Source organism: Leptonychotes weddellii, chromosome 16, assembly GCF_054177405.1.
Source record: "Leptonychotes weddellii isolate Sample4059 chromosome 16, ASM5417740v2, whole genome shotgun sequence".
Taxonomy (NCBI): domain Eukaryota; kingdom Metazoa; phylum Chordata; class Mammalia; order Carnivora; family Phocidae; genus Leptonychotes; species Leptonychotes weddellii.
In genome coordinates this window covers 16,529,527-16,554,683 of record NC_138384.1, presented here as the reverse complement: position 1 = coordinate 16,554,683, position 25,157 = coordinate 16,529,527, and the positions used below count along the sequence as shown (strand labels likewise).

The window sequence follows — 25,157 nt, the reverse complement described above, 5'->3', positions numbered from 1 at the left end:
GATCATGACCTGAGCCGAAGGCAGACGCTTAATGACTGAGCCACCCAGGTGCCCCTGCAATAGTTATGCTCTATAAAATTGCTTTGAACAGAGGCGCCTGGGTGGCTCAGTTGGTTAAGCGTCTGCCTTCAGCTCAGGTCATGATCCCAGGGTCCTGGGATCGAGCCCCGCGTCGGGCTCCCTGCTCCGTGGGGAGCCTGCTTCTCCCTCTCCCACTCCCCCTGCTTGTGTTCCCTCTCTCGCCGTGTCTCTCTCTGTCAAAAAAATAAATAAAATCTTTAAAAAAAAATTGCTTTGAACACCAGATTAGCAAATATTGAACCATTGCTCTTAGGGAAAATACAGGATTAGGTTCCTGTGAGCCTCGGGTTACAACAATTTCACTAACAAATCAGTACATAACCTTGTTTTATGTGTGATTCTATTTAAACATTGAACTCACAGTCAGCAGTACTCTAATTTCATGTTTGAACAAAGGTTGTTTGACATGGATTTTCTCCCTAAGGCACCCCACAGCCTTCTTGTGCTTAGGAGCACTAGAGAGCACTTCGGCTCTGTGCTTGGGGCCATTTTCAACAGCGAGAGCAACAAAAGCAAATGCAAAAAAAAATGTGGCATTAAATATACCACCATAAGGACACTTTATTTACAGTGTGAGAGCTGAAAGAAGGTAGAGCCCTGCCTTGTCTGACCTCAGCTGGGAAGGCATGCATCAGGTGACTGACTTTTTTTGTAGTTCTACATATGTCTGTGAATGACCATGAAGATGGCATGAGTATTGACTTTGGGGTTACAGATGCATTTTAGCAAGCAGGCAAATTTGCAAGTACGTAAGTACACATAATGAGGGTTGATTGTAATACAGTGAATCTCCACTCACAGTACCTAGCACATGCTAAATAATTAAGAAACAGCAACTTTCCTCAACTTCAGAGTGACACTGGGAAAATTTGGGCCAAACCTGAAATACAGACAAGGTACCACGTGTGTGCATTTTTTTTCAGTGTTTTAAAAATTATGAAATATAAACACTACACAATGAAGTGCATAAAACAAAAGCATGTGGTATAACAAATAACTGTAAAGCAACCAGCATGTAACTACCATCCCTAAGTCAGGGACTAGACCATCATCAGCACCTCAGAAGCCTCCATGTGCATACCGATTTCTTTGAAGAATTGTGTACTTCCAGCATCCCTTTTTCCCCTTCAAAGTGATATTTTTGCTGTGTTTTCTTCCAGGGTTAGGCTAGATTGAACTTCCTTTCTTCATTGAGTGGCCCGGTATGTTTGTGTTTTCTTGCAGAGGTGCTCAGCACAGTGGACTTTGTCGCCCCTGATGACCGAGTAGTCTTCCGCACGTGCGAAAGAGAACAGAACAGGGTTGTCTTCCAGATGGTATGAGATCCCAGGGGCTGAGCGCCCTCCCAAGGGTTACTCATCCTTAAATGCCTGGGCTCCGTTGCATAGTGGTGGTTTCCTGAGACTCTGCTTCAGTGTTTTTCAAAGATTTGTTCATGAGTGTTTACACTGTCAGAGACAATTGAAGGAAATCAAGCTTTAGCACTCTGTTACATGTCTCCAGTGTCAAATATAATTTCCTTAGTTGTAGGAATTGTCTGTTTGGCATAACTTATATATTTTTACCCCCTAGAATTGGTTATTCAATTCATGTTCTTTGTTTTTTGTATAGTCTGTATGTATTTCCCATAGAAAGAAAATTAGGTTTCCTCAAGAGCAGTTAATTTATGTTAGGCTTGTAATGACTCCATAGTGCTCTTCTCTCACTTCGGGAATTTTTTGGTGCTTTTTCAGAAATAGATTCTGCATGATGTTTTAAGTTTTTAAAAGATTGGTAATAACAATGGGTAGACATATGATAAAGCAAACATAGCAAAATATTAATTGTAGAATGTAAGTGGTGAGTATATGAATGAATGTTCACTATAAAATTTTGTCAACTTTTTTGTATGTTAGAAAGTAATCACAGCATTGAGGACATTTTCTAGGCCTTCCAGGTCCAATTTTTGCCTCCGACAGTGAGCTAGTTCAGTGGGCTGGCTGTTTAAGAGAATGCCAGCCAGACTCTACTCGCTGAAGTGTGCGTGCACGCGCACACGCGTACATGGGGTCATAGATGTGTTTGTCTGCGTGTCTGTGCACGTGTACCTGTGTCATGGGTGGTGGTTGATGGAGCCTCTTTGTTTCTAGGGGACTTCAGATGCGGAGCGAGCTCTTGCTGTGGCCAGACTCGTGTAAGTTCTTCTCTCTTTGGGACTGCCTTTGCCACTCCTGTGGGGCTGTGAAGTTTTACTATTTCTGGTGACCCTGAAGGCGACCACCCTTCTGTCTCTTAGCTCTCTACCTTCTCTTTCCAGGTTAAGAGTGTCTGGGTTTTTTTCTCTGTTTTTGGCATCGGAGGGCTGGCCTGGGACTCATGTGTACCCATGTACCCAGATCCCAGATAACGTCTGTTCAGGCAACTATTTTTTAGTGTTTATTCATGAAGCTCCCTTTCCAGGGATTCTTACGACTATGAGCCCTAAGGTTTTGAGTCTCATGAAGTGTAGGGTAAGGATTATTACTGCCTAAATTAATGAAGGCAGGAGAGTACTGTGGTTAAGGAGATGGGCTTTGGAGTTAGACAGACCTGGGTTGGAATTCTGGTTGCTGCTTGCTGAGTGACCTTACATAAGTTACGTAACCATACTTTAACTAGGAGAACTTAGTTTTCTTATCTAGGAAGTGGGACCAGTAGTACTACCTACCTCTGGCATTATAGGTGTTGGTAAATGAGATAATTCACGTAAATGTCTTCGCAATATGTGGTATGTTGTGAGGGATTAGTGTTAGCTATTATTATTATTATTAATTACAGTAGCACTGAGAAGGAACTCAGGCATTAGTTACAGACTATTAACTGTATACACACCAGAGGATGAGCTAAGGGTCCTTTCCACATCTGAAAATTGTTTGGAGTAAACCAACTGTGCAGCCCAGCAAACAAAGGCAGTCCCGTAACTTCTACTAGAACCAGTGCTCTGGGAACGGGCTCTTGTATTCATGTCACTTCTGTGCGTTGACCAATGGCTTTCGCTACCCAAGTCAGAACTGGAACTCTGGGATCAAGTTCAATGTGGCTCAGTATTTGGATTATCTGATATAATTCCCAAGTAGCAAAGTCCTCTACAAGTAGCCCGTTGTAGGTGTTTGAGCACAATATGCTCTTCTTCTTGAACTCTGCTCAGGGAAAGCAGTTGTACTTTTCAGAGACCAATTTTTTCACCTTCTATCACTGAGGGTTGGCATGTTTAATAGGGCCAGGGACATGGTAAGAGGTTCATGAGCACAGATCCATGCCTTTGATTCTAAATTCTCTCCTCAAAGTTGGATCTTTATTATAATCTTCTCTACCTCATGTTTTCCCAGGGAAAATGATGTGGCTGGTATTGATGTAAACATGGGCTGTCCAAAAGAGTATTCCACCAAGGTAAACTGATTTCTTCTTTAAATTAAAAGATTTTTTTAAAGATTTTGTTTATTTGTCAGAGAGAAAGAGAGCAAGAGCGAGAGTGTGAGCACAAGCAGGGGGAGAGGCAGGCAGAGGGAGAAGCAGGCTCCCTGCCGAGCAAGGACCCTGATGTGGGGCTTGATCCCAGGACCCTGGGATCATGACCTGAGCTGAAGGGAGACGCTTAACTGACTGAGCCACCCAGGCATCCCTAAACTGATTTCTTTATATACCTCACAAATACAGGGTACAGAGTAAAGGCAACTAACAAGACATTACCTGACTCTGGACTAGATCCTATACTAGATGGAGAAAATGCTCAAAAGGATATCGTTCGGTCAACTGGCAAAATTGGACTATGGGCCATAGAAGATTAGCTAAATATTGTATCAGTATAAGTTTTTGAAGTTGATAACTCTTCTATGGTTTTGTTAGAATATCTCTATTCTTTTTTTTAAAAGATTCTATTTTTTTAGGGGCACTTGAGTGGCTCAGTCAGTTAAACGTCTGCCTTCAGTTCAGGTCATGATCACAGGGTCCTGGCATCAAGTCCCACATCAGGCTCCCTGCTCAGCAGGGAGTCTGCTTCTTCCTCTGCTCACCCTCCCACCCCGCTTTCGCATGCTCATGAAAATAAATAAAATAAAGATTTTAGTAAAGATTTTTTTTTTTTTAATTTTAATTTTTTTTTTTTTTTAGAGAAAGAGTGACAGCAGGGCAGAGGGGAGACATAGCAGAGGGAGAGAGAGAATCCCAAGCAGTCTCCACGCCCAGCATGGAGCCCAATGTGGGGCTTGATCTCACAACCCTGAGATCATGACCTTAGTCCAAATCAAGAGTCGTACCTTCAACCAACTGAGCCACTCAGGTGCCCCTAAAGATTTTTTTTTTTAAGATTTATCTATTTATTTTAGAGAGAGAGAGTGAGAAAGAGTGCATGGGGGGAAGGGGAAAGGGAGAGGGAGAGGAGAATATCAAGCAGACTCCCTGCTGAGCGTGGAGCCCAATGTGGGGCTTGATCCCATGACCCCGAGATCATGACCCAAGCTGAAATCAAGAGTCAGACGCTTAATGGACTGAGCCACCCAGGTGCCCTGCCCATAAAGATTTTATTTTATTTTTTAATTTTTTTAAAAGATTTTATTAATTTATTTGACAGAGAGAGACGCAGCGAGAGAGGGAACACAAGCAGGGGGAGTGGGAGAGGGAGAGGCAGGCTTCCTACTGAGCAGGGAGCCCGATGTAGGGCTCGATCCCAGGACCCTGGGATCATGACCTGACCCGAAGGCAGATGCTTAAGGACTGAGCCACCCAGGCGCCCTAAAGATTTTATTTTATTTATTTATTTTTTTTAAAGATTTTATTTATTTATTTGACAGAGAGAGACACAGCGAGAGAGGAAACACAAGCACGGGGAATGGGAGAGGGAGAAGCAGACTCCCTGCTGAGCAGGGAGCCTGACGCGGGGCTCGATCCCAGGACCCTGGGATCACGACCTGAGCCGAAGGCAGACGCTTAACGACTGAGCCACCCAGGCGCCCCAAGATTTTATTTTTAAGTAATCTCTATACCCAACGTGGGGCTCAGACACACAACCCTGAGATCAGAGTCGCACGTTCTACCGACTGAGCCAGCCAGGTGCCCCAAGAATATTTCTATTCTTAGAAAATACACACAAATATTTAGTTGTAAAGGGCTGTGATACAATGTAACTTGCCTGTAAGTGGTTCAGGAAAAATTTTATTTACATACACATACACACCTAAATAAACACAAAGCACTCATGCCTGAGTAATTAATGATGTAAATGTTAAAAAATTATGAACAGGGCTTTGTTTTTTCATGAATAAAACCAAGATGTACACTAAAAAGAATAGAGGATGCAATACATGTGTGCCTGTTGTCATATCAGAAGATCAGAGCAGAGTGCTAGGGCAGCTTGGAGAAAGGAGTGGAAAGGCAGCCCTTAAATTAAGTATCTTCTACGGAGATGTGGTCCTTGATGAGGGGATCTGGGACCCTGCAGGCAGAGGGAGTGTCACAGGCAGGGGCCCTGGAGAGGCCAGCATGAGGCAGAGGCAGAGAACCTTGATTTGACTAGAGAGTTGGGGTGTGGAAAACGAAGAGGAAGCAGAAGAGCACAGGATTGAAAACCTTGGTTAGGACCAGATTAGCGGAACTTGGACTTTTGATATTTCTGCCTTTTGGAACAGAGGAGCCATGTGATCAGAAACTTAGTTTCCTTCCCCAGGGGAAACCAGCGTTACTAGTTTCTTTGTGTGTCTTTCCAAATATATTCTGTGATAGAAATACTTAGAAATACTAATTTGAAAGCCATGTCTGGTAGATTCGAGTGGAAATGGGCTAGGGGTAGGGACACAGATTCAGGAGATGAGTGTCCTGGCGGAGAGAGGAGAAGTGAAACGGAGAGAGAGAGCAGCATTTGATAGGACTTGGCTGGCAGTTGATTGGACGGGGTGGGGGGAGGTGGAGTGAGTGTTTGGGGTAGAGGGAGGAAAGACCAGTAGCCAGGAGGACAGTTTGTCTTCCACATGATTGGGACTGCTGGAAGAAAAGCATGTTTGGGGCAGATAACAAGGACAGCTTGGGGTTGGCTGCATGTGAGGCACCAGAGAGAGTCCTGTGGGGCTGCTGCTGGGAACCTTATCACAGGATGTGCGGTCAGGGTCTGCAGTGTAGACATAGCAGATGTCCCCCTGGATCCACCGCCCAGAGTCAGCCACTCTGTTCCCTGGAGCTACGTGGCTTGGGGATGTTGGCTTTAGGCCAGGAGGCCAAAGATTACTTGAAGGAAAGGCTTTTTGGATGCTTGAAAACCACAGGGCCTTGTAGATAGCTACCTTAAGGAATTATGGAGGTTTGAAATTGTCTGTGAGGAGTTGAAAACTTGGGACCTTGTTTTGCTGTCTTCTAATTACTCCGTTGTACTTCTGAGATATGTAAAGAGCAGAGTTTAAATTATTGGCATAATCTCCCTGATACATTGTGGCATGGAAAAGCAAGGAGCCAATTTAGATATGGTATACCACCATTTATATATGAGGGATGATATTTATATATGTTTACATTTCTATTCATAGAATCTATTTGGAAAGACACACAAGAAACTAGTGACACTGGTTTTCCCTGGGGAAGGAAATCAAGTCTTTATTTGGTTTGGCATAAGGAATAAATTCCCATTGTAGGGGTGCTCCTCAAAATAGCTAACATCTGGCACGGCACTGGCCCTGACCAGTCAGAACAGATAGCTCCCAGTGTGTATACCACTACATCCCCCCTGAAGAGCCACTCTCTTCTCATGGCTCGAAAATTGAAGCCTTATGAAAAGTATAAATGGAAAAGTTTTCCATTTCTCAGGGAAGGGGAGTTCTTACTTTTTACCCTTTTGAACCTTTAAAATTTTTAACATGTTACGTATTCAAAAAAGCAAGTAAGTTAAATAGAAAGGAAGGAAGGAAGGGAATACTAATTGACAAAGCCATTGTTGTGGAAGGGCTGGATTTTAGATCCTGTGATTTCCACAAGGAAGGACTGTGACTGTGTGTGAGGTGGACGAACGGAGCCGGGGGTGAGCAGCCAGGGCTTCCTTAAGGCTTCTGAGGTTTGTATTTGTGGCCAAGGTAGAGCAGGGCTGGTAGCTCCTCCACCCTTCCCAGTCTCCTCTGAAATGCAGGCTCTGCCTGGGCGAGTCTGCGGTGGTTCAGGGTTCTTGGATTCTAACCTGTCACCCTTAAATATGAAATTAAACTGTAATAAGTGAACTTCACACTTCTGAGCACATCCTGTGAGCATTCATTATATGCAGTCTATGTACTGACAAGGGATTTCTTTATTGGGTTTGGTTTTTTTCCCTTTACCTCATTTTTTGACGGGTTCAGCTTTGTAGAGGTCCTCCCCTTTCCTGATTATTAAGGTAATTCATACCATTGTCCAGAACTTGTGTGATATAGGAAAGTATAAAAAAAGACCAATCATCAACAATCCCACCATCAAGAGGCAGCTACTGTTGTTAACGTCAAGAATTAAGTGGCTCCTCGGGTTGTTGGTTTCCGTTAGCTGGGGCTTTTGCTAGAGCTTGACGTCAGTCTGGAGGATTGTTGCTGGCAGGGAAGAGGAGCCTGGGCAAGGTTTTCAGGTTATGTTCCTCTAAGTGGCTTTGCTGGCAGTGAAGGTACCAAAACAAGTGCTGGGAGGATAGGATGAAGATGTATTGGATTTCATTCCAAAGGGAGAATAATCCATTGCTTTCTTAAGGGCTTGCCATACTGTGCGGTTTAGTTTATTAAGACCTTGAGACCCTGGGTAGGGAACAGGCACTCCTGAGGAACATTTGTGGAACGTACTTGTAGCTAGATCTGTGGGTTTTGCTAAGAGGATCAGAGTGATGACTTTTAGAATTCATCCAACTCTGATCCCTGACATTATGGGCCTGGATGCTGCTGCTTCCTACTTGACTAGAAGTGCCAATTGCCAGTGAAGCTCGGTCTCTGGGCTGTGAGTCCCGGGGTGGTGCCGGCTTGCCACACCATGTTGCCATACCATGGGAGGGACCACCCTTCTCTAGCTATAAGAAGACCCTCTGTGTGCTTTTCCTTAGGGAGGAATGGGAGCTGCTCTGCTATCAGACCCTGACAAGATTGAGAAGGTAAGTCCTGCAGGAGGGAAAGCAGAGGTCCTTACACATGCCTGTGAACTAGAGTTGTCTGGAACACACACCCACCCTCACCTGCCTCCGCCTTCTACAAGATTTAGTGAATCAGTTACTCACTCCACCTGGAGTCTGTTTTTTTGGGATTTTTTTAAGATTTATTTATTTGAGGGGCGCCTGGGTGGCTCAGTCAGTAAGCGTCTGCCTTTGGCTCAGGTCCTGATCCCAGGGTGCTGGGATTGAGGCCTGCATCAGGCTCCCTGTTCAGTGGAGAGTCTGCTTCTCCCTCTCCCTCTCCCCCTGCTTGTGCTCTCTCTCTCACTCACTCTCTCTCTCTGTGAAATAAAAAAAAAAAAATCTTTAAAAAAAGATTTATTTATTTGAGAGAGAGAGAGAGCACATGAGCAGGAGGGGCAGAAGGAAAGAGAGAGAGAATCTGAAGCAGACGGAGCTTGATCTCACAGCCCCGAGATCACCACCTGAACTGAAACCAAGAGTTGGTCGCTTAACTAACTGCGCCACCCAGGCACTCCCCCCTCCCTTTTTTTTAAAGTAAGCTCTGTGCCCACCATGAGGCTTGAACTCATGACCCCGAGATCCAGAGTTGCATGCGTTACTGACTAAGTTAGCCAGGTACTCCTGGAGTCTGGAAAATTTTTGAAAGGCTTCCCATTGACTGTGACATACAACCAGGTTTGGGAACCCCTGAGCGAATGTACAGCAGCCTTGGAGTTCCTCAAAAGCCCAGGGCTTAGGGGCATGTCAACTGAGAGCCGGGCCTTGAGGAGTCATTTAGAGCCTCCTGTGTATGGCCTGTCTCCCTTCTGAGAAGATCATGAGAGCATACGCCAGGCTACCTGTGGATTGTGGACAGACTCAGTGGTGTTGGGGTGTGGGGCTGGCCTCTCCAGGGGGCTTGCTGAGAGCAGCAGTGGGTCTCCTCCCTACTGGTGGAGTCTACCACCACCAGCCTTTGAAAGCCGTCAGGCCAGGGTCATGTGAGGCAAGCTGAACTTGGTCACCTCCGGTCCCCTTCATTGGTGATTCCAAAGGCCAGGTTTATGAGGCCCTGCAGACCAGTTGGCATTTGCCACCCAGTGTTGTGAGCTGCCAGGGCCTGTAGGGGTGACATTTTCTGCTATACCATATATACCTTTTACTTCTTTCTCAGTCCATCAGCTCTCTCTCTGTTGGTCCTCTTAGCTCCTTTATTTTCATTCTCCATTCCCACTTCCCTGTCTGGGCTTTAAGCCTCCTAGTGCCTCCAATAGGCTAGAGCAACTTGGAAAAGGCACCACCAGTAAAAGCTGCCATTATTTGTGCTGGCTACCCTGTCAGCACCTCGACTGTGTATATTCCTCCAGCCCCACTGTTTTTGGGATCTTGGAAGACCAGTGTGTTGATGGGCTTGGTGCCTTTCAGGTTTTCCTATGTGCAGATAGGTACAAATATATAATGTGCCTATATATGTATATATATTCAATTTGTTCCTCAAACCCTTTGACATAGACAGGGGAGATGTTTGTTATGTCTATTTGATCAAGAATAATAAAACTAAAGCACAGAGAGATAAAAGTAGTTTGCTCAAGATTATGTAGTAGAGGGCGCCTGGGTGGCTCAGTTGGTTAAGCGACTGCCTTCGGCTCAGGTCATGATCCTCGAGTCCCGGGATCGAGTCCCGCATCGGGCTCCCTGCTCGGCAGGGAGTCTGCTTCTCCCTCTGACCCTCCTCCCTCTCATGCTCTCTGTCTCTCATTCTCTCTCTCAAAATAAATAAATAAATAAAATCTTAAAAAAAAAAAAAAAGATTATGTAGTAGATAAGTAGCAGGTGGAGCCGAGGCTAGAGCCATGGTCTTGTGACCCCTACCCCAGTATCAGTTGCCCCCTCTTGATGGTATCTCAGTTTAAAGGTGCCCGGGTGTAGTTTGTAAGTGTCTCGCTACAGGTCAGTAGACATCTGGACTTAGGAACCTCCAGTCAGACACCTCTGTGCAAGATGGAGTGGATTTGGACAACTGTGGATGTTAAATTCATCACCACACTTAGGGGAGAGGGCCCCAGTGTGCGGTGGCTTAGCATCACAACATGTGCCCACAGACATTTTTGTTATCCTGTCCTCCAGCCTCCTGGCTTCTCCCTCCCGTACTGTTGGCTCTGTCTTCTCCACGGCCCCTCTTTGGATAAGACACATTTCATACATGAGGCAGCAGAGTTCTACTGCTCAGTTCATTCCATTCCTTTTCCATTTGGTGGGGTTGTTGGATGGGCCAGGTTGGACTCGTGGATGGGGTTTGCCTCACGGAGGTTGCAGGCTTCCACAACAAAGCTAGATGGGACCCAAGAATAGTGGACTGGATTAGATGCAGCTTCAAACTTGGCTGGCAGACTGGGTGACGTGGGTGAGAACCTTGTGGGTTCTTTCAGGCTGGTGTTTTAGGTCCACGGTTTTGTCTGTGGGAACATTTCAGGACTACGTGCAGAATTTTTTCAAAATAAAGATACTCGTTTGGGGTGATGAAAAATTTTGGAAATAGGTAATGGTGATGGTTGTATAACATTGCAAATGTAATTAATGCCACTGAATTACACACTTAGAAATGCTTAAAGTGGAAAATTTTATGTTATATATATTTTCCTACAATAATAATACTAAAAAAGGATTCTACCTGTTGAGAATTCTATATACCCTTGGAGTGGATAGGGGCTGGGAGGGAGTATTAATTAGTCTTTTGAAAAAGGTTCCTAGGTAACTCTGATGTACCCTCCCTAGATTAAGAACCTCATTTTATTATTATTTTTTTTAAGACTTTATTTATTTGACAGAGAGACACAGAGAGAGAGGGAACACAAGCAGGGGGAGTGGGGAGAGGGAGAAGCAGGCTCCCCGCCGAGCAGGGAGCCCGATGCAGGGCTTGATCCCAGGACCCTGGGATCATGACCTGAGCTGAAGGCAGACGCTCAACTACTGAGCCACCCAGGCGCCCCAAGAACCTCATTTTAGACTCTAGGTTAGTAATGTCCCCTCTCTCACCCCTACCCAAGATTTCCTGGGGCCCCCTGGCTGCCCAGGGCATTCCCCTGTGCATGGTACACTGAGGCTATGACTAACAGTTGGCAGGGCCAGGACTTGACCTCAGTTCCCAGTGATTCCTAAGCCTATGCTCTCCCATCCTCTCTACCCATTCTGCAACGACCAGGGGAGCTAAGAGTCCGCTTTTCCTGAGTCAGCAAGGAGAGCTGTAAGACGAGCCTCCCTGTGGGTGGATGTGCTGTGTTATCTGTGTTACGAGCTTACTTCAGGTCCTTCTCCCCCCGCAAACTTTCACACCGCAGACAGGTGGTGTAACTTGGATCTGGGAGAGTTGAGTCCAGCAGGGTTTCATGCTAGAGTCTAGCCAGAAGCGGTCTGTATTCACCCGGTCCCCTTAATGTGACCTTTGCAGGTGGCTGGGGATTTTGATTACTAGTTTCCTTCCTGATTCTGAACACACACATGAACTGAACAGAAATACCAAAGAAAGTGCTTAGAGCTACTTGGATGAAATAGGGCAAAGCAAGTTCTGCAGAACAGAACTGGATCAAACCAGCTGACGTTGCTTTAGTCACCGAACATCAGGGGATTCTAAGTCAGCACTAGCAAAGGAATCTTCCAGAGATGGTACTGTTGGCCTTAAGTATAGGACTAGAGGGAGAATTTTTATTGTGTACCTCAGTGGATCTGGCAGTCATCCCCCAACCCATTAAAGGGTAGTTGCCCCCTAAGGCCTGCCAGAGTGACCCTAGGACCACAGGCCCAGTCCACCTCCTGGGGCGGCATCTGGGGACTTTTCCTTCCTGCCAGTCCCTGGCATTTGTGCTTAAGCCAGTAGGTCCTCTCTTGCCCGTTATCTGTCTACCTGCCTTGTCAGCCCAGCCTCTTGGTATGATGTCTTCTGGATTGGTTTGTCTCAGCTTGGGCCTGAGAGAAAGCCCTCTGGGACTGGTTCTTGCAATCTGGCTCTCTGCTGCCCCCACTTGTCTAGAACCAAGACTGACAGCAGTGGCCTGGGTGTCCCCTGTGCTCTGCTGGCTATCCAGTTATTGGAAGAGGGCTCTTGGGATTACCTTCCCTCCAGCTTGCCTAGCCTGAATTTTTTTTTAATTTTTAAAAATTATTATTTTACAGTAATCTCTATACCCAATTGGGGCTTGAACTCAGGACCTCAAGATCAAGAGTTGTATGCTCTACAACTAAGCCAGCCATGTACCCCTAGCCTGAAATTTTTGACAAGGGAAGAATATAGCAATACGACAGACGTTCATTGTCATATGCATGTCTCTCTCTCTTTTTTTTTTAAGATTTTATTTATTTATTTGACAGAGAGACACAGCCAGAGAGGGAACACAAGCAGGGGGAGTGGGAGAGGGAGAAGCAGGCTTCCCGCTGAGCAGGGAGCCCGATGCGGGGCTTGATCCCAGGACCCTGGGATCATGACCTGAGCCGAAGGCAGCTGCTTAACGACTGAGCCATCCAGGCGCCCCTTTCTGCATGTCTCTTGATCTCTGATTCATACGTGATCTGACTTTCCTGTATGACTTCTTGATCTTTCTTTGAAGTCCTTTGCAATTACTGTGCAAATTAATACTTTTTAATGTGTTGAATATGTTTTCTTTCACTTTGTCAGTTTCACTTCTGTGTAACCAGCTCACCTAAAGAGAGGTACATGAGAAAAAAGAGAGAGAGAGAGAGGCTCATGAGGACAGGGCCCAGGTAGGACCTGTACAACCTTCCTGGCTCCCTCACTTGGCAGATCCTGGAATAGCACTTGGGGAACATTGCCTTCAAGCAGTAAAGAAGCTGTCCGCCATGTCTTTTCAACCAGGACGAGGCCTCAGAATCATGTTGAAGAGGAAGGGTGTTAAGCTGAACCTTTAAAAAAAAATTTTTTTTTAAAAAGATTTTATTTATTTGAGAGCACACGTGTGTGTGCGAGAGAGCGCACACCAGCAGGGGGGAAGGGCAGAGGGAGACGGAGAAGCTGACTCCCTGCTGACCCAATGCGGGGCTCGATCCCAGGACCCTGAGATCATGACCTGATCTGAAGGCAGACGCTTAACCATCTGAGCCACTGAGGCGCCCGAAGATCTACTCTCTTAACAACTTTCCTGGATATCCTACAGCAGTGTTAGCTGCAGGCATTATGTTGTACATTATATGTTTGTGCCTTTTGACCACCTTTCTTCAGTTCCCCCTCCCAACACCTCTGGTAACCATAAATCTGATTTCTTTTTCTAGGAGCTTTTCTTTTTATTAGATTCCACATATAAGTGAGATCATACCATATTTGTTTTTCTCTGACTTATTTAGTATAATGCTTCAAGTTCCATTCATGTTTTTTGCAAATGGTAGGATTTCCTCCTTTTTTTATGGCTGGATAATATAGAGTCTTTTGAAAACACATATTCCTAAGCCCTGCCCCTAGAGACCTATTTAGGAAGTACAGGGTAGAATCTAAGATTCTGTATTTCGTAAGCTCTACAGATGATTCTGATGTTTGCCTGGCAGAGGATTACTGTGTTCTACGTAGGCATGCATGCAGGCCCATTCATTCATTCATTTACCAAATACATGTACACCACGGTGTACCAGGCAAGGGGCTTCTGGCGCTGGGGTGCTAGCGTAGGAAAGGAAGGACTCCTACATGAACATAGACTTGTCCATGCCACAGTGATGCACAGGCCTGTAGCACAGTTAATTAGTCTGAGCAGTGTGGCTGTTTTTCTAGAATAGTTTGTGTTTTCCTGTCTGCAGATCCTCAGCACTCTTGTTAAAGGGACACGCAGACCTGTGACCTGCAAGATTCGCATCCTGCCGTCGGTAAGGATGATGTGTTACATTTCAAGGTCCGTTTTCTCTGGGGATGTTCATTTGGGGGGTGGTGAATGATTCTCGAGGAGCTGAACTTTGGGAGCTGGCAGCTGTTCCCTCGGTAGCTTCAGTAACCACCCTGGGCTGTCCTCTTCCTCAGCTGGAAGATACCTTGAGCCTTGTGAAGCGGATAGAGAGGACCGGCATCGCTGCCGTCACAGTTCATGGGAGGTGAGTGGTTGCCTCGCTAGTGACTGACTTGCAGGGAGGTCCTCAGCCGTCTTTTTTTAAAAAGTATTTTATATTTGAGAGACAGAAAGAGATAACAAGAGAGAGCATGAGCTGGGGGCGAAGAGCAGAGGGAGAGGGAGAAGCAGACTCTCCGCTGAGCAGTGAGCCCGACACGGGGCTCTGTCCCAGGGCCCCGGGATCACAACCTGAGCTGAAGGCAGACACTTAACTGACTGAGCCACCCAGGTGCTCTGGTCCTCAGCGATCTTAACAATGCTTCGCCAGACCCCAGGTGATAGCCAACTTGTCTTCTACATATGCAGCCTACCTCTGCCTAGCTCTTTGACATCCTATAAGTCCCGAGGGCAGTCAAACCCTTTGTAGGCTGGCATTCTTCTTTGTTTCATTCACTGAGCACCTACTAGTGGTAGACACTGCACTGAGTTTAAAGACAGACAGAAGGAGAGGAAGACTGAGTTTAGAGACACAAGAGGAAAGAGAAACACCCATACCCTCAGGATGTGTAAATGGTAGAGATTGAGTGATAGGTTCAGAATTGAACCATGCAGCCAGGAAGTGGTGGGATTAGAACTCTGAATCTCATTTTCTTTCCACTACGTTGAGCAATGGCTTCTCCCTCGAATGATCCTAAGCAGATGGCTGTTCTTTTAAAGGCACGGTCTGTCACAGTGACTACTTGAAACAGCCCTTGTATCTGCAGCTAATGTGCTCTCTTCTGGGAGCTGACCTTTTGCTGACGGCTACTTTTGCTTTCCCAGGCCGACTTGCTCCCTCTGTCTACGATGTGCTTTTGTACATCCCAGGTCAACAGACTTTGGCCAGAGTGACCTCTCTTCTCTGAGTGTTGTTCCTTTTGGGTTCAGGAGTCTTGTAGGAACAGCCCACTGTTTGCTGGTTGTGTCTATTACAGCGTTTCAGACAAGTGAACCCGTTAACTCCAACATGTAAAAGAGAAAAGCAGAGCTGTGCGGGTTGAAGCCAGTAGGGGGCGGTGAAAGGCCACACACATGTACACACATGCTCCTCCTTGCCACAGCAGGCTCTAGGCTCAGGCTGCCTGGTTTGGGCTCCCGGCTCTGCTGCTTGTTGGCTGTGTATCCTTGGACACATCACTTAACCTCTCTGAGCACCACATTCCTCATTTATAGGGTCGTCTTGAGGCTTTTATGAGATTGTGAATATATAGCCTTCGCATAGGGCCTGGCATCTGGTATTCTCTGAGTAAATATAGCTATTCCTTTTTGCCAGTAGTTGGAAACACCAGGAAGACAGATATGGGTGAGTTTAAAGAGGGGCCTTCAGGCCATCAAAGCTGTTGAGGATGGACTAGCCTGGCTGCTGGGGGTGTGGGGAGGTGGAGGTGGAGGATGGGTTGATAGGCTTTCTGAGGCCCTGTGGCCCCTGACCTTTTTATTGAGGAGTGTACCAGAAAGGATGGGCCCAGGCAAGAACTGAGCAAGGTCTGTCTGGTCGACCATCTCTTTTGCTCATTCCTGAGCACAACTTAGATCAGGGCTCACTTCAGTATCTCTAAAACTCACTCATACACAAGAACTTCTTGCAGTTGACCTTGGAAGGAGGGGCCCCAGGTTGTGGTCCTGCCTCCCCGGGGCTCGTTGTGACAGCCATGATCTGTGGCCTGTCCTGGCTGTGGGATCTGCCCTGTGCCAGGTGCCTCTCCCCAGGATCAGCTGCCCAACTTGTCCTCCACATAGGCAGCTGTGTGGGAGTGGCCAGTCTGAGGGCAGCAGCTGTTCCCAGTCTCGTAGGGAGGGCAGGACTGGGACAGTAGGGGCAGCATTCTTAAAGCACTGTCCTCATCTCTGGCAGAGGTGAGGGAAAGCTAGGGAAAGGCAGTGTGACCTTGGGAGCCAGGCCACCCATACCAGCCCTCTTCTGCCATGCCTCACCCGCAGGCCTGCAAGAGATGGACTTGCCTTCCCAGCAGGGGCTTATGCTGCTCCTGCCCCTTACAACAGAGGTCATGGAGAGACATCCTCTGTGGCCCAGAACCCTGTCCTTCGTGGCCGTGTGACCTTCCTGAGGTTCAGCAGGGAGGACGGTAGGGTTTGGCTAAGGTAAACCTGTTCAAACTGTGACATGGCCTCAGCCCTTGGCCCCATCTTTTTTCTTTATTTCCAAGGAAGCGGGAGGAACGACCTCAGCACCCTGTGAGCTGTGAAGCCATCAAAGCCGTTGCTGAAACCCTCTCCATTCCTGTCATAGCCAAGTAAGCCTCTCTTCTTCATCATTTACTGTTTTATGCTCCACCTCACTCTGAGGGATTTGAGTTGACATACAAAAAATGGACTCAGATAACATTAAAAAATGATCTAAGGAAAAAGGAAAAAAAGGTGGGAGAAAAACATGAGGTTGGGCATGAGGCTGAAAAGTATCTGTCATGTCCCCTGGCCTCTGGTGAGTGGCTGATGTAGGTATGCAGCAGGCAGGGCATTCTGATGGATGGGTTGAGGTAAAGAGTGTTCAGGGGACAGGGAGAGTGAGAAGGCAGCCGCTGAAGCAGGCCCAGGGGAAAGTCATGTCACACCCAGAGTTAGGTGTGCAGGGTGTAGGGTGAGTAGTCCCAAGCCAGAGCATACAGAGATATGGCTTAGGGGGCATAAGGCAGGTCACAGTTCAAAGCATTCTGGGCAGCTACAGGACCAGGAGCCGAGACAGGTAGTTGTGAGGTACCAGTGACCAGCCCAGAGGCTTAGTAGTAAGACAGTGTTCAGTTGTCATTGGGGAGCTGGCTGTGTGGGCCAGTCGGGAGTCCAGCATAGCCTTGCACCGGGGGATGGCACAGAGCCCGAGGGCAGGAGGGGAACAGAGAAGTTCCAAAGCCCTGAAGCCCTGACAATAGGCATGCCTGACTGTGGGAAGGAAGAAGGGAGCTAAGGTTGGGGGTGTTAGCCAAGCCTGGTTGTCGCTAGGCCAAGGAGTTGTAGGAGTGGCTTGGAGAGGGTAGGACTACTCAAGAGCCTGGATCCTGATGCTGCTGCCACCACCTGAGGGTCTTCCCCACAATACATACAACACTGTCTCAGGATTGAGGCTGTCACCTGACTCCTAATGGAACAGATACAAACAGAGCGGTTTCCACGGGGGCCCTTGGGGCTTCAGGGTGGCAGGAAGGGAAATTGCAACCAAACTGGGCCTCCTTCCTTCCTCTCATAATCACCACTGCGTCTGTGGTTTTTGACCCAGCCATTAGTAGGTATATCGGTGCCCCAGGCTGGGGGTTTTCCTGTGATCCCAACATCCACTTACAGACCCATGTCTTCAGATTTGGGCTGGCTTTAGGATGAGGAGGAAGGAAGGTAAAATCTCTGGGAGACCTGTTACAGGCCAGGCCTGGTTCAGGCTGTTTCACTGCGTCATTTCACTTGGTGTTCTTGACCCCAAAGTGGGGTGTGCGTTATGACCTCCAGTTTCCTGAAGTGCTCATAGATGAAGGATTTGGCCAAAGCCACACGGTTAATGAGTAGCAGTTCTGGGAGTTGCCTTTTTCTGAAAATGCTGGTATAAGGATGGGGACACCTCTCACTCCCCTGTTGCCTTTCAGTGGAGGATCTCACGACCACATCCAAAAATATTTGGACATAGAGGACTTTCGACAAGCCACAGCAGCCTCTTCGGTGATGGTGGCCCGAGCTGCCATGTGGAACCCATCCATCTTTCTCAAGGAGGGTCTGCGACCCCTGGAGGAGGTCATGCAGAAGTACATCCGATATGTACGTCTATGTACCTTTTCAAAAGAAACATTTCTCACTGTCTGCCATATTCCTGCAAAAAGTACCTTGGGTGAGCCCCCAGGCACCAGCAGCCCTGTTACTCCTCTCCTTTTCTTTTTAGTTCTTGTAATGTAGCATTGGGTCTCCCTGACTGCGGTGTGAAGAGAGTGTGCTGGGGAGGCATGCCCCTACCGTCACCTCGTTTGAAAGCTTCCCAGGAGTGGGGGTCGTAGTAAGGACCCCTGGATTCTGGATGCTGCCCAAACATGTGATATCTTTCTCTTTCTCTCTCATCCCCCCGTCCCCCCACATACATGCATGCACAATGACAGTGGGGTCTGTGTCACTGAAGACACCCATGCCAAGGGGCTGGCGCCTGACAGCCAGGAGGGGCCATTGTAACTGTTGTTGAGGACAGATTATCTCTGTAGAGACTTCTTTTTGGTCATAAGTCAGAATCACTTCTAAAACTCTTTTCTTGCTAATTCCCGGAATCCTTTAACCTCTGACTTAGGGACCAGCCTAACTTTAACCCTCTCCTTAGGGACCAGCCTCTTCCTCTCACTGAGAGCTTGATGGTAGTGCGAGAGGCATTTCCCTCTAAAGGAACTTTTGGACCAGTTCACCTGCCCTGTCCCTTTGGCACAATCCTAGAATTCTGTGAGACTCTATTAGCTGTAAATGTCTGCAGGCAGAGAGAGTCAGTGGACTTCTAATTCTTCAGTGTGTTGGGCCTGAGCAGAGAGTCCAGCCCTCATCCTCTTCAATACTGGGGCTCACACCCTCCTGGGAGGGTCAGGAGCTTCTCAGATCCTCAGACTGCCCATACCTTCTTCAGGCCATGGCCATGCCTGTGGCAGCCGTGGCCCCCATGGCATGTGGGTATCCCCAGGACTGTGCAAGCTGGGGATGGTAGGAGGCCCTGAGGCTTCTGTCTAGAGATGGGCAGTTTCTGTCCTGGAGCCTCCCTGCTTGATGCTACAGCCCTCATCCCCTGGGTTCCAGGTGTCCTGTTGGTCAGGTTGCTGACTACCAGGGTCTCCGGTACCCTGGGTCAGCCAGAGACAAGGGGGGCTTGCCTTAGCCCAGGCCACCTGTCTAGCTCTTGCAGCTGGCTGGCACGAGCAGAGAAGATACGCTCAGCACTGCTCACTGGGTAAAAGGTGATGTCATCATTCCTACTCGGTCTGTCCCTTGGCAGCTCCTCCAGAGTTGTTGTCCTGGAGGATGGGCGTGGCTTTCAAGCATAGGCAGGGCTGCTTCTGGTACAGCCAGGTGCCTTCTGTCCCAGACAAGCGAATCAAAGTCTTGTCACTAGCTGGGGCTCACCAGCGTATCTCTGCTTTGTCCTCAGCGTGTCATGGCACCTTCCCAGGCACTGAAGACACAGGCCCAGGTGGAGATATTAGAAGAGTGTAGAGGGCGAGGCCTGGGGCCCTTCTCACCCAGTGCTTTTCTGTCTGCCCCAGCCAGGCAGGCTTCTAAGGGTATCTCCCTGTGCAGTCAGCTTGCCTCCCTGCGCCTGTGTTTGTCACGCTTGTGAGGCTTGTGAAGCTCAATGAAGGGACAAGTAGCATGTGAACATGATTGGTACATGATGCTGTGCTTTTCCATGCAGGTGGCTATTGGAGACAGGTTATTTAAGATGTGGGCAAGGAAGGTACCCACCGTGTATAGAAATAGAAGAATCTCACCCCTGTCCTGGTGCTGCTCCTGCCACAGCGGAATTTGACTTGCCCCCCATCCCTGCCCTGGAAGGGCAGCAGGTCCTCTGTGGCAGCCTGTGGTGGCTGAAGCAGGAAGGGCTCCCTACACATCTGGACGTCCTTCAGGCTGTCTGGTCGGGTGTGCTCCTCACCCTGGGTCTGGGCTATGACTCTCGAGCTTTGTACCACTCATTGGAGGAGTAGATGGCTAGGATGGAGGTGGCTTTCCTTGTGGGCTCACATTGCCCCAGCTGCAGATGCACCTCTGATGCCCTCTTGGAGTCCCTTTCTCTGCCATCAGGGCATAGCTCAGGCCTGCCTGGGCAGCAAGTGGGCTCATGCCGGTTCTTCCCTCAGGCCGTCCAGTATGAGAACCACTACACCAACACCAAGTACTGCTTGTGCCAGATGCTACGAGAACAGCTGGAGTCGCCCCAGGGAAGGTTGCTCCATGCAGCCCAGTCTTCCCAGGAAATTTGGTGAGAGGGGAAATGGCTGTCCATCATTCCTTGCAGATGTTGCCAGGCTTGACTATGAGCCCTAAACTGACTGTCAGGGACCAGGGATGCAGCTTCTGGAGGTGGATGTACAGGAGTGGGGTGGTGGTACAGTTTCACCTCACAGAATTGGATACTTAACAAAGCTTTGGAACTTTCCATCCCTGGACTGATCTCGCAGCAGAATCTGGGGAAGTAGAGTGCCAGTAGGATGGAAGAATGTGGGGGCTGGGCTTGGGAATTCTTGGGGAGGAAGGGGCTTTCCCAGTAACAGATCTGTTACACACCAGGCCATCAGGACCCAATGGTCAGGAGAGTTGAGGTTGTAGAATCCAGCCCCTAGCCTGAGCCTGTGCCCACAACGCATCACTCTGCAGTCTGGGAGGCTTGGTCCTCTACATTTGATCTAGCTCCTCACAACCTGGCCTAGTACCTGTTCCTGTGGCCCCCTGTCTATTTGTCTATTTCCCCAGCTCCACGTCTATGCTCATACTGGGTCTTCTGCCTGAATGCTCTTTCCTCCTCGCTGTGTGTTTCCTCCCTCCTCAAAGAAACTTTCCTAAACCACACTTGTGCCCAGGCACCCATCCAAACAAATATCCTTTAGCCGTCAAGATGCTTCCTAGAAGGGAAAAGAATTGCCAGAACTCTCTTCCCAACCCTGGGCTTGTGGTGTTGGTTCTGTCCCTACCCCACATAGCTTAACCAGCTTGACTCAGGTGTCTTGTGAGTTTAAGAGAAAGAGTATAACTCTGTAATTATGGGTGGTATCTCAGTTTAGGCTAGGCCTAACTGCCTGTGGCTGGGTCAGGAAGTGGGGAACCACTTAGTGGTCGTGGCCTCTGTCTCTTCCTCCCTTGGGCCCACATGAGGATGGGGCTGTGTATAACCCAGGCGCTTGTTCAGTGTAGGTCAGTTCGCTCACTGCTGGCTGGGGACACTTGCCTGTGTTTTCTTCTTTGGAAGAGAGGCTGGGGTCAGGTGATAGAGGTGACCTTTACAGCCTTTTCCACCCAGCCCAGCCTGCCCTCCACTGTCCAGCCTCAGAGTCTCACATTCACTCTCTGCCAGTCCAGGCTGATCCCAGGGGTAGGTCTCAGTGGTGGTTGTGTGTGTGTGTGTGTGTGTGTGTGTGTGCGCGTGGGGGGTGGGGAGAGGAGGGGTCATTTCTCAATGGTGAGGCACTGGGCTCTTACAGTAGTTTCCTGCATGCTGGGTCCACTAAAGGGCTCGCTCTGCTTGTCCTTCCGTAGTGAGGCCTTTGGTCTTGGTGCCTTCTACGAGGAGATGACACGGGAGCTAAATACCCGGCGGGCTGAGCTCTTGGCCCGGACCCCAGAGGCTGTGGGGGAGCCAGCTGAAGACCCCTCTGGTGTCATTAAGATGGCTGTCAAGTTTGACCGGTAGGTCTCCAGGTTGGCCTCAGCTTGGCCAGGGCACCCATGCCCTCAGCTGCTACTTGCTACACATGGTTAATGACAAGTTCAGGGACCACAAGTCTTCTTGGTTTGGATCCTTGTTCTCATTTTTCAGCATCCCAAAGAAGGCACTTTAGGGAAGACAGTCACTGAAGGCCAAGGCAGCACTGTCAGGGGTGTGGGTGATGTCCTGGGGTGACCAGGCTTCACCTTTTCCTTGATCCACCTTGTCCCACAACTCAGGGGACCTAATAAGGATGGGTACTGAGCTAGATCCCAGACCATTGCATGGCCACCTGTATTCCCACCCCCCACCCACTCACTTCTGTCTTGTCTTGAGAGGCAAACTGGATCTTCTTCTTCTTTTTTTTTTTTAACATAGGCTCCATGTTGAGCATGGAGCCCAGCGGGGGGCTTGAACTCACTACCCTGAGATCAAGACCTGAGCTGAGATCAAGAGTCAAACACTTAACCGACTGAGCCACCCAGGTGCCCCTGGACTTTAATTTTTGGCTGTTGAAAGCTGTTTTCCAGGCTAGAGTTCAGAGTGCTGGAAGTTCACTTCGTATCCCAATTCCCCAAGCATGCTGAAGCCCATCTTCCCTTTAGGTAGAATCCAGGCTCCACACCACTGGTGGGACAGAAATGGGAGCTCAGGGGAATAAGTACAGGAATCCTAAGGCAGCAGCCTGGTGGTGATGGTGGGCGAGCCCTGACTCCTTCCTCTCCTTGCCCCAGGAGAGCATACTCACCCCAGATCACCCCCAAGATGTGCCTGCTGGAGTGGTGCCGGAAGGAGAAGTTGGCACAGCCTGTGTATGACACGGTGAGTTCCCGGCGGTGGCCTGCCCTGCATCCAGCTCTACAGTGCCTCCCCATGGCTGGTGCCATCACCCCCAACACACCCATAGCTTGTACCCTGAATTCCAGACTGCTTGACTGGAGCCTGGCTTTGCCCTCCATGAGCATGCAGTGGTTGCTGGAGGCTGGACCAATATGATAGCACCTTTCCTGTGAGAGTGGGCCTGTTGTCTAATTCTGGCCACTTTCATAAAACTGGACTTGAGACCTACTTAACGGGCCGCTTGGGCCAGTCTCTGCCAGTGGTGTTGCTTAGATTAGGGAGACTTCTCTGGAAAGGACCAGCTGGCTTACTTAACCTAAAAGTTAGACATGTTTTTGGACCAGGCCTCAGCCAATGGGGCTTAGAATTGGGCCCTAGACTTGAGGCCCCTTGGTGGAAACTTTAAGACAGTCTTTCTTCACCTCCTTTGGTCCCCATGGCCATGCCTTATTTAGGCAGCTCTGTCTCTTCTGGACTGGCCTTCTGACCTCTGATCTACTTCTAGGACTTGTGTTCCCCTCTCCCAAAGTGACTTTTCCAGAACAAATCTGACCTCTGCCTCCCTGCTCAAGTCCTCATCCTCTTCCCAGTGCCTATGGGATCAAGCCCTAGCACCTCAGCACAGAGCACAAGGCTCCCCTCATGCCTTTCTGCTTCCTCTCTCATCCACTCAGCTCTCTGTCCAGCCATATCACGTGGTCGCTCTGCCAAGTGTACCTTCTCTGCCCCAACCTTGCCCCCTCTCACCCCGTTGCCATCTGGTGAATTCCTCCTCATGTTGGGTGACCTGGCCCATCCAGATGTCAGTAGGAGCAGGATCCTTGGTCACGCGCAGCTAAGGACTCTGATGTCCCTTTGCTTAGGGACACGATTGAACTCCTGACACACTAGAATGTCATTGCCTGTTTATGTATCTGCCTTTCTTCCTTGGCAGATGTACCAGGCACTTCTGCTGGGGAGGAGCATGTGACACAGGTAGCCTTCATTTAACTTAGGTGGGAAGTACTTCCCTTTTTCTGTCTTCCACGTGATCCTGGCAGGTGAGCCCCAGGGCTCATTCCTCTTGCCCCCATGCAGCCATCCCTGTTTCCTTTCCTTTCTTTGCACCAGGTTCAGCGCCCCCTGGATCGCCTCTTCTGCTCTGTTGTGACTGTTGCTGAGCAAAAGTACCAGTCCACCTTGTGGTGAGTTTCTTCATCAGTGGGCTTGGGGCGTGGGATGAGGGGCCTGAACCCAGCCTTGGCCGAGGAGGGTTTGGGGAGGATGGTGCACCTGGGCAGTGGCATCCCCCGGCGATCACCCCCTTCCTCAGTTTCGTCAGAGTCTTTGCCAAGGGTGTATAGAGTCAGGCCTTTTCAGCCTCTCGTCCTGCAACCAGCCTGCCTACCTACCTGCCTTATTGTCCCATGCCTCGTCTGCCCAGGGACAAGTCTAAGAAATTGGCGGAGCAGGCTGCGGCCATCGTCTGTCTGCGGAGCCGGGGCCTCCCTGAGGGTCGGCTGGGCGAGGAGAGCCCCTCATGGCACAAACGCAAGCGGGAGGCCACTGACCAAGACCCTGGGGGTCTGAGAAATCAGGAGCAAGCAGTGCCTGGGGAGCTGTGCAAGAAGCTCTTTGTGGCCTTGGGAAGTGGTGAAGAGAGCCCTCTGGAAGGCTGGTGACCATGTCCCTACCTTGGTCACCTGCTTCAGGAGCCTGGCTGTAAGATGTCTGTGGGTGCAGAGCATGAACCAGGTGCCACTGGACAGTTCTCTGACTGTTCCTGGCAGGAGTTAAGAGGTCTTGACCTGGGCCATCAGCCTGGAGCACAGGCTAAAGGGTGCCTAGGGCGCACATCTCTTTTGGTGGGTCTGAGTAGCAAGGCCAAATTCCCAGTGACCTCAGTATTTTCTTTGAAAACAGGAGCTTCTCAGGTGGCACCTCCTCAACCTGACATTGGTACAGTGCAATAAAGATCCCCCTACCCTTACCCACGGCTGGCTGCTTTAGCCTTGGGCATCTTCACACACAGACTCGTGGCCTGGCATAATTCTTTTATTCCCACCCTCTGTGCAGAGCTGCAGCTCCCTAAAGCATATCCCCTGCCCATCCTTATGGGTCTGGTTGGAAATGGGGGGCGGGGTATCATCTTTAATGCTCATAGGACTTGGGCTGAGCCAGGAAGGCCCAAGAAGCCCATTCTACTGATGGCAAACTTGAGGTACTACCCATCAATTAACTTTCATGATGAGAAGTGCCATAGAATCTGGGGAACAATGAGGGTATTGGTGCTCCGGGAAGGGACCAGCTCAGGTGAGTGTGGGGGGGTCCTGGGTTTGATCCCCAGCTGGCTGGAGCCCAGACCTGATGAGGTCTCTGCTCCAGACAGGGGACACTGAGGACACATGTTGCTGATGCCAGCAGTTTGGGGCCCTTACAAGTGCCCACCCACGCCACTGCCTGCCACCAGCCCCCACTATCCCACTTGGGCCGGAAGGAAGTGGCAGATTCTCTTTAATTTCCTCTTGGCAGTGAGAAGCAAACAAACGGCTACCACATCTCATGGGGCCTCCCCCTCTTACTGGGAGGGGCGTTCTGACCAAAGGTCCCTGCCCTGCACCACCCCCGCTTCCTCCACTGTAAACACACTACTGCTCCTCCCCTTTTCCAAGTTCTATGGGGAGGGGCGTTCCCCTCC

At 49.1% G+C, this 25,157-nt stretch overlaps 1 protein-coding gene across 7 annotated transcripts in view; it reads left to right on the top strand.

The window, feature by feature from the left end:
- The window catches only part of DUS2 (dihydrouridine synthase 2), a 48,981-nt gene extending 24,493 nt beyond the window's left edge, over positions 1-24,488 (top strand). For 5 of the 7 annotated variants that reach the window (XM_006730086.3, XM_081807431.1, XM_031024537.2 and 2 more), the window contains 13 exons: positions 1,306-1,397; positions 2,211-2,254; positions 3,429-3,489; positions 8,129-8,176; positions 13,973-14,038; positions 14,190-14,260; positions 16,425-16,511; positions 17,847-18,015; positions 20,079-20,200; positions 21,472-21,621; positions 22,375-22,462; positions 23,591-23,664; positions 23,904-24,488. In XM_006730086.3, the coding sequence (XP_006730149.1) occupies positions 1,306-1,397; positions 2,211-2,254; positions 3,429-3,489; positions 8,129-8,176; positions 13,973-14,038; positions 14,190-14,260; positions 16,425-16,511; positions 17,847-18,015; positions 20,079-20,200; positions 21,472-21,621; positions 22,375-22,462; positions 23,591-23,664; positions 23,904-24,141 (1,310 nt within the window). In that variant the 3' untranslated portion in view covers positions 24,142-24,488. Of the gene's footprint in view, positions 1-1,305; positions 1,398-2,210; positions 2,255-3,428; positions 3,490-8,128; positions 8,177-13,972; positions 14,039-14,189; positions 14,261-16,424; positions 16,512-17,846; positions 18,016-20,078; positions 20,201-21,471; positions 21,622-22,374; positions 22,463-23,414; positions 23,456-23,590; positions 23,665-23,903 lie in introns of those variants that run through there. The other 2 variants (XM_081807433.1, XM_081807430.1) reach the window with 2 other exon arrangements.
- Positions 24,489-25,157: the final 669 nt, after the last annotated feature.